Source organism: Hippopotamus amphibius, chromosome 4 (genome assembly GCF_030028045.1).
Source record: "Hippopotamus amphibius kiboko isolate mHipAmp2 chromosome 4, mHipAmp2.hap2, whole genome shotgun sequence".
NCBI classification, from domain to species: Eukaryota; Metazoa; Chordata; class Mammalia; order Artiodactyla; family Hippopotamidae; genus Hippopotamus; species Hippopotamus amphibius.
In genome coordinates, this window is record NC_080189.1 from 122,872,026 (window position 1) to 122,881,731 (window position 9,706).

Here is a 9,706-nt window from a genome sequence, read left to right on the forward strand (position 1 = left end):
CAGAATAGTATACCTCACTGGTGGTACTCAGTAAATATTTTTAAATTAATGAATGAGAGAATATTAGATACAAGATAATCTGAAAGTCCTCTTGGAACTGTGCAAGAAAGTCAGATCAGTGGTCTGGGAGTACTTTTTTTTTTTTTAGTGTGACATGTGGTTTTTTTTTTTTTTTTTTTGCCTTCAGGAGCATGTTTATTGTGTTTGAGATGTTACATCAGGTGCTTTCTGAGCTACAAAGGGTAAAAGGAAATCCCCTTGTTACAAACTGACAAAGGTAAAAGGTAAAACATTTTTCACAACAGCATGAACCACATACTCAGAAATAGATCTGGGTTTAATACAAATGACATAATTCCTAGTCACGTATAGCTACTTTTATAACTTCATACAGATAATGAATTAGGCTAAAATGCACTATAATATTTGGTAGACTTCAGGACCAGTATCCTTAGTACATCACAAAATACATTTTGATATCCCAAAGAAACAAGACTTGCAAGTAGGCATTTTAAACATAACTAATCTACAGCTACAAAGTTCTACTCTTGATAGCATTTACCTTTCTGGGGACTCTCCCAGTCTCCAAAGGATAAAAGCAGAGAGTAGAATCAGTATAACATAAACACAGAAGTCTGTATTGTAAAGGCTATAAAGATTTGCAGCACAGTGAGAAGATGCCTTCTCCTCCTTCATACTGCATACAAATTATGTGAATTATGTTGCATATCGCTTGGTCCACTGTCTGGCTATCCTGTCATGTTCTGCTCTGTTGGTCAAACACTGAGTGGCTATGCTTCCAACCAGAGGATCCACTGGGTTGCAGTCTGTCAAAAGAGAACAAATGGACAGCAAAACCTTTGAAATAGTCAAAGCAGGACTCCAGTTGTCTTTAAGGATGTCCAGGCAGATGACTCCCTGACTATCGATGTTGCAGTGATAGATCCTGGTGCGGAAAGTAACCTTTGGTGGCTTAAATGGATAATCGGATGAAAACGTGATATCCAGAAAAAACACACCACCTTCATATACAGAACCCGGTGGACCAAGTATAGTCGATCTCCATTCATAAATGGTATCTCCTTTAGGCCCAGCACTGCAGTTAGGAGGAGGATCAAGGGTTATTTCAGCTAGCTCCTTCTGAATTCTTTTAGCACTAGTGGATAACTTAGCAGTGGTTTTGCTAGAGAGTTTGGTGTTTTTCTTCTGCTGGGTGGCAGAAGGTTTTCTTTCTTCTTGTTCTTCAGGCTCTGGAGCGGCTGGGTCTCGCTGGTCCGCATCTGAACTACCACTGCTGGTGCTGGAGCTCTCACCATCGGACCTCTGCTGATCACTGGACATCTTCGTGAAGTTATTTCTTGGAAAACTCGGCCGCCCGGCCGGCCCGCTCGCGCGCCGCTGCGGTGTGGGGGAGGGAGAGAGAAAAAAACCCTTCCTTCGGAAAAAACGGGGCGGGGGGGTGGGGGGGAGGATGGTGGGAGCTCGGGGGGGCGAGGGCGCGAGCTCCCGGCGAGGCGTAGGGGACGCGGGAGACGCCCGCGCGCTGTGGCCTCCCGCCGCCGCCGCCGCCCAGCTCAGCAGACGTGGGTTTTTGAAGCGCATAATTAGGGACTTCACTGGCAGACCAGTGGTTAAGACTCTGCGCTTCCACTGCAGGGGCCAAAAATAAATAAATAAATAAATAGATAAATAAATAAATAAAATAAAGCACATAATTTAGAAGATATGGATTATGGACCTAGAGATGATCATCCTAAGTAAAGTAAGTCAGACAAAGACAAATATCATATGATATCACATACGTGGAATCTAAAAAAATGATACAAACGAATTTATTTACAAAACAGAAACAGAGTTGCAGCTGTAGAAAACACATTTATGGTTACCAGGCGAGAAAGCAGAGGGAGGGATAAATTGGGAGATTGGGACTGATGCATACACACTACTATACATAAAATAGATAACGAATAAGGACCTCCAGTGTAGCACAGGGAACTCTGCTCAATACTCTGTAATGGCCTGTATGGGAAAAGAATCCAAAAAAGATTGGATATATGTATACATATAACGGATTCACTGTGCTGTAAGGCAGAAGAAACTAACACAACATTGTAAATCAACTATACTCCAATAAAAATTTTTTTAAAAAAAGAAGGTATAAATTATGAAACCAAGGTACTGCCAAGTCAGAAAATGATCCTGTGAGCAGAGTTTAGCCTTCTTAGTAGACCACTGCGTAGGGGAACAGGGCCGGGCTTGAGATCTGTTGTCTTACCCATTACTGCTCCTAATGGATGGAACCCATTGTTGAGATCCCCTAGGAAGCTTCTTTTGAGCTGCCTTCCCTTTGCTTTCCTCCTTGGTGCCCCCATTATGCCTTACAGAATTCTATCATCAATTCTTTTCCAAGTGAAAATAGCATATTGGTTTTTTAAAAAACAAAACATTATAAACATGCAACAATCCATAAAAACATTAAGAAGAAATCACAAATCCCCTGACATTCCACTGGAAGTCATTATTAACAATATTTCTTTATGTACCTCTTTTCCACAATAGACTGGAGTTCTTTGAAAGCAATGACTATTTCTTCTTAACTTTGTATCCATGATACTTAGTAACCTAATAGGTGCTCAATCAGTGTATAGTGATGTAAATCAATGATCAACTTTGTTACACTCTAGATAGGCAGTTGCTGTCCTCAGGGACCTTGCAATGAGAAGGAGAGAAAACAATGAAACAGGTGAAATTCTAGCAACAGAAACAGAGTGCTATGTCAGCTAAGAAATAGTGATGGTGTCTGCCTGGCAGGATAAAAAGACAGACACTGAAGCTGGGCCTCTATGAAGAACTGCATTTTGCTAAATTAGAAACAATCTCTGAAGACATTTCAGAGAGTGGATATGAAAAAAAGACACAGAACTGTTATGAGCACAGCATGTTCTCATAATCTGGTGTGTGGAGAATATAGGACTCTTGGGAAAGAGAGTTGGAAAGTAAGGAAATTAGCATTTGTGAAGCACTTATTATGTATCAGGTACTTCGTACTTTGTGTCATTAACTTTCCTGCAAGAATGTTGTGAGGTGGTAACGAGACACGTGGAAAGTAGTTATTAAGTATGGATGGGAAGGTGCTAGAGGGGGTGAGCCCATTTTGCAAAGGGCCTTGAAGGTCACCCAGTCAGGGTTATGTAAAAACTTTAGGCAGAGGAAGGACATAATCAGAGCAGTGTAACTTTTCCAGTTTATAACTACCTTAACAAGACATACTTTTTCTATCACCATTAGTGATTGAATTCACCATTCTCTTCCCATAAATTGAGTCACCAGTATCTTAAATGTGGCTTAATGTTATCTCACGTATTATTTTTTACAGATGGAAGATATCTTTGACAACATTATGCCTATTCAAATGTTTTCCAGACCTGATTCTAGGACACCCTATAAATTGTAATATTTAAATTTTGCTTTTTAAGCATCTGCTCACTTTTTCAGCTCTTCTTTTTTGAGCTCCCCTCATTTTATCAGGGACCAGTTATTTGTATCTCAATTGAATGAGTCCAAATTCTTTTTCTTTGCAATTATTTTCTTTCATCATATCATGAATCTTGCTCAAAGCCTTAAACTTCCATATTTCTCATTAGAATGCAGCTTTGATTCTACTCTTCTGTTGTTCCTTTGTGTCTGGATCCAAACATCACATTGTGTCATCTATTAATTTTCATCACAGGCTTTGCTTAATTCTAACTGTGTCTGTGAACTCATGTACTGTTATCTTTCATAATAAGAAGTTTCTCTGCTTTACTGTTTTCTCCCCACCTCCTTCCTTCCTCCCTTCTTTCCTCCCTCCCTCCCTCCCTTCCTTCCTCTCTCTCTTTTTCTGTGTTGTTACTCCAAGCTGAAGAAGATCTTCTTATCTGTATAAGGCATCTGTCTTTAGTGCTCATTTCTTCTGTTTACTTACTGACTTATTATCTAATTCTTAGGAACAAACTGATTCTAAGGGATTCACATGGCTCCTTGCTTCCTTGTAGGTGGCCACTAAGAGGATGTGAGATCACATTTTTCATACAATTATCAAATGAATAGACAAAAGGACGTAAAACATCTGGACTTTGGGGTAAGCATTTGGTAGCATATGCATTAGAGAAATGGAGATGAATTCCTTTGGTTATTGATACCATGAAATGGATCTTAGATAAGACTGTAAACAATGACTATTTTAAAATGAAGCAGCATGTGAGTGAACGATCTTAGTTTAGATTAGCAGACCTGGTAGGGTTTAAGGTCAAACCCAGCTTTGTTTAACATCTTTGTAAATAATCTAGAAGACTGATTTAAAAGAACTCTTAATTACATGTATAAGTGACTTCAAGCTGGGAGGTGTTAAACATGATATGAGGAAAAACACTAGAAGAGGTGGATGGATAGAATGGTAAGTCCCCCTCCCCCCCAATTAATCAGGAAAAGTATAAAATGATAGCTTTGTATGGGAACAATTTCAAGTCAAGTTATTATATGGAAAAAAAAAAACCACAAGTAAAAGAAGAACAATGTTGAAAGAGGCCACAGAAAGCAATCTGTAATCTGGTACAGAAGCTAAATAGTCATTATTATGTAGAGTTCTCATAAATAGTCATTATTATGTAGAGTTCTCATAAAATGACTCTATTCTCTATCAAGGGTACATATAATTTGCCGACCTAAATGCCAATATGAAACAGAACCATCAGATTTTTATGCTAGTCATAAAATCATATGCCCAAATTCATGCATCTTGTACTCAATTTTTGTTTATTTTATTAAAAAATTAACATTTAGAAAGACATTTTGGGGGGATGCACAGCGGAAAGGAATGTTAACACATGTCTAGATTCATGTAACCACCACCATACTCAGGTGACAGGAGACTTCCATCACTCCCAAACACTGCTCTTTGCACCTCCTACCCTAAAGATCTGACCACTTATTTTCTCTGTTACTATAGTTTTGCCAGTTAAGGGTGTCCTGTAAATAAAATCATTTATTATACAACTTTCCATGTAAATAAAATCATTTATTATATAACTCTGAGGTAGATGTTTTTTATTGTGGTCAAAAATACATCTTAATCACTTTTAAGTGTACACTCCAAGTGTTAAGCCTATGTACACTGTTGTGCAGCACTCCTCTAGAACTTTTTCATCTTGCAAAACTGAAAGTCTATATCCACTGAACAATTCCCCTTTCCCCCTCCCCGAAGGGCCTGGAAACCACCATTCTACTTTCCATTTCTAAGAGTTTGACGATTTTAGATTCTTCATGTAAATAGGATCATGTAGAATTTGTCCTCCTGTGACTGGCTTATTTCACCTAGTGTAATGTCCTCAAGATTCATCCCTGTTGTAGCATGTGACAGGATTTCCTTCTTTTTTGAAGGCTGAATAATATTTTGTCGTCGCATGGATATTCCACATTCCCTTTATCCATTTATCTCTTGATAGACATTTAAATTGCTTCCACCTTTTGCCTACTGTGAATAATGCTGCAATGAACATGAGTGTGCAACTATTTCTTCAAGATCCTTTAGGATGTATATACCTAGAGGTGAGAATGCTGTATGACATGGTATTTCTATTTTTAACTCTGTGAAAAACTTCCATACTGTTTTCCATAGTGGCTGCATCATTTTATATTCCCATGAACAGTGCACAAGGGTTCCACTTTGTCCACATTCTCACTTTTTAAAAGACATTTTTTTTTACCATAATTCAAAAAGATACATGTATCACAATGTTCATTGCAGCACTATTTACAACAGCCAAGACACGGAAGCAACCTCAATGTCCATCAACAGATGAACAGATAAAGAAGATGTGGCACATATATACAATGGAGTATTACTCAGCCATAAAAAGGAACGAAATTAAGTTATTTGTAGTGAGGTGGATGGACCTAGAGTCTGTCATGCAGAGTGAAGTAAGTCAGAAAGAGAAAAACAAATACCATATGCTAATGCATATACATGGAATCTTAAAAAACGGTACTGATGAACCTAGTGGCAGGACAAGAATAAAGATGCAGATGTAGAAAATGGACTTGAGGACACGGGGGAGGGGGAAGGGGAAGCTGGGATAAAGTGAGAGAGCAGCATTGACATATATACACTACCAATGTAAAATAGATAGCCAGTGGGAAGCTGCTGCATAGCACAGGGAGATCAATTCAATGACTGCTGATGACCTAGAGGGGAAGGGTAGGGAGGGTGGGAGGGAGGCTCAAGAGGGAGAGGATATGGGGATATATGTATAAATACAGCTGATTCACTTTGTTGTACAGCAGAAACTGGCACAACATTGTAAAGCAATTATATGCCAATAAAGGTCTGAAGAAAAATAAACAAACAAACAAACAAATAAATAAAACAAATAAAAGGCTTTCTTTTTTAAAGAGTGGTTTAAGGTTCACACAGAGCTAAGTGGAAGGTAAAGAGACTTCCCGTGTAACCCTTACACCCCCCCCAACACACCTGCATGGCCCCCCCATTATTAGCATCACTCCCCAGAAAGGTACATTACGTTCCAAATTATTCATGTTACTAAGAATAAACCTATATCAACACATCATAATCACTTAAAGTCTCTAGTTTACCTTAGGGTTCACTCTTGGAAATGTACATTCTATGGGCTTAGACAAATACATAATGACATACGTCCATAATTATAACAGAGTATTTTCACTGCCCTAAAAACTCTTCACGCTCTGTCTGTTCACCCTTCTCCCCTCTGACAGCCACTGATATTTTTATTGTCTCTGTAGTTTTGCCTTTTCCAGAATGTCATATCATTGGAATCATATAGTATGTAACCTTTTCAGATTGGCTTCTCTGACTTAGTAATATGCATTTAAGGCTCCTCCGGGTCTTTTCATGGCTTGTTAGCTCATTTCTTTTTTATGCTGAATAGTATTCCATTGTCTTGGTGTATCACAGTCTATTATCCTTTCACCTACTGAAGGACACCTTGTTGGCTTCCAAGTTTTGGCGAATATGAATAAAGCTGCTATAAACATCCGTGTGCAGGTATTTTTGTGGGACTAAGTTTTCAACTCCTTTGGATAAATACCAAAGGTACTTAGTATTTATCATATACCAAATCATATGATAAGAGTATGTTTAGATTTGTAAGACACTGCCAAACTGCCTTCCAAATGAGCAGTACTATTTTGCATTCTCACCAGCAATGAGTGAGATTTCCTGTGGCTCCACATCCCCGTTGGCATTTGGTGTTGTCAGTGTTCTGGATTTTGGTCATTCTAACAGGTGTGTAGTAGTATCTCATTCTTGTTTTAATTTGCAGTTCCCTGATGGTATAGGATGTGAGAATCTTTCAGATGCTTATTTGCTATCTATAAATCTTTGGTGAGGTGTCTGTTAAGGTATTTGGCTCATTTATTAACTTGGGTTGTATGTTTTCTTAATGTTAACAGTTCTCTGTATATTTTGGGTAACAGTTCTTTATCAGATGTGTCTTTTGCAAATATTTTTCTCCCAGTCTGTGGCTTGTCTTCTTATATTCTTGAAACTGTCTTTTGCAAAGCAAAAGCTTTGAATTTTAATGAAGTCCAGCTTATCAATTATTTCTTTCATATACAGTTAATCCCTGAACAACATGGGTTTGAACTGCATAGGTCCACTAACTAATGGATTTTTTTTCACTAAAGACGTACTACAGTACTACCTGATCCATGGTTGGTTGAATCTGTGGATGCAGAACTGCAGATACAGAGGGATGACTGTGAAGTTATATGCAGATTTTGACTGCACGAAGGTTCGGTGCCTCTAACACCCACACTGTTCAGGGGTTAGGTATACATGCCTTTGGTGTAGAATCTAAATAGGCATCACCACTCCCAAAGTCATCGTGATTTTATCCTATGTTATCTTCTAAGATTTTTATACTTCTGCATTTTACATTTAGGTCTATAATCCATTTTGGGTTCATTTTTTGATGAGTGTAAGTTCTGGGTCCAGATTCATTTATTGAGCACATACTATATGCAGGACACTGCTTTAGGCTCGGGAGATATAGCCATGTACAATATAGTTGGCACGTTAGACAAAAGACAAGTAAACAAAATGGGGAGAAAGACAAGGTTATAGGAAGCCTATGTGATAGGAAGTGACGGGGTTGTTTGGCCCGTAGCACTTCCCACTGTATAGATTTTACTGGTTGCAGGTGCCGTGGTGTTGTTTGTGTTTGTCCTCATTCCCCAGAGCTCCTATAAACTGAGGCTTCACACTCAGGCTTGATTTTTTTGACAAGAACATCCCATCAGGAGATAGATAACATCTGGTCTTCTCCCATCTTGTGGCATTACCAGCCACTGCTTAGGGTCATTAACCCACTGCAGATTACCAAAAGGTTATATTTAATTCTATCATTCCTTCTTTGTCTATTAATTCAAATTTCCCTATAAAGAAATGCTTCCCTTCAACAATGTCTGGTTACCTTAGGTGTTATGGACCAAATTGCTTCCCCCAAAATTCATATGTCGAAGTCCTAACCCCCAGCACCTCATATATGACTGTATGGAGATAGGGTCCCTTAAGAGGTGATTAAGTTAAAAGGACACCCCCATTAGGGTGGGTTTTAATCCAGACACACAGAGACACACCAGGGATGTGCACATAGAGGAAAGGCCACGTGAGGACACAGCCAGAAGGTGGCCATTTGCAAGATAAGAAGAGAGGCCTCAAGAAAGGATAACTTAATCCTGCACTCCTAGCCTCCAGAACTGTGAGAAATTTCTGCTATTTAAGTGACCCAGTCTGGGGGACTTTGTTATGGCAGTCATAGCAAACTAATACATGAAGGTAAGTTTGTATAGGAAAGGCAGGAGAAGTGCTTGATATTACCAGTGTGCCTTTATGTATCAAGAGATAGTCTTTGATTTCAATTTTTTTTTTTTTGCAGTTCTTCTTGGGTAGTTTCCTCAGAATGAGAACATGGATGTATATTTTTCTGAGCTCTTTATGCTCATTTTCAAAAGAAAAATGCCTTTTCTTTTGCCGTCACTTGGCTGTGGAGTGGATTCTTGGATCTCTCACTTCCTTCAAATGTGATTTTACCATTTTCCAACTCCCAGTGTTAAAGATGAAAAGAGTGTTACTTGTTTGATTCTCTTTCCTTTATAAAGTGACCATTCTCTTTGACTGAAAGGTTGCAAGACTTCATCGTTGGGATACAAAAATTTTGCCATGATATGACTAACTTTTTTCATTATTCTGTGCTTTAACTTGATGATCTTGATAGGAACAAATAAAAGTACAAGTACATTTGCAGCAATATGGATGGACCTAGAGATTTTCCTACTAAATGAAGTCAGACAGAGAAAGAGAAATATCATATGATATCGTTTATATGTGGACTGTAGGAAAAAATGATACAAATGAACTCATTTACAAAACAGAAACCAGACTCCCAGACTTAGAGAATGAACTTATGGTTACCAGGGATAACCATGGGAGTGGGAGGAAAGGATAGTTAGGGAGTTTGAGATTGACATGTGCACACTGCTATATTTAAAATGGATAACCAACAAGGACCTACTGTAAAACACAGGTACTCTACTCAATATTCTGTAACAATCTAATTGGGAATAGAATTTGAAGAAGAATAGATACATGTATATGTATAAGTAAATCACTTTGCTGTACTCCAGACAC

At 38.5% G+C, this 9,706-nt stretch overlaps 1 protein-coding gene across 1 annotated transcript; it reads right to left on the minus strand.

Annotated features, from left to right (window-relative positions):
* Positions 1–633: 633 nt before the first annotated feature.
* On the minus strand, positions 634–1,341 carry LOC130851612 (ubiquitin-conjugating enzyme E2 E3-like). The gene has a single exon (XM_057732167.1). It carries the CDS (start codon positions 1,339–1,341, stop codon positions 718–720), a length of 624 nt encoding a protein of 207 aa, XP_057588150.1. The 3' UTR covers positions 634–717.
* Positions 1,342–9,706: the final 8,365 nt, after the last annotated feature.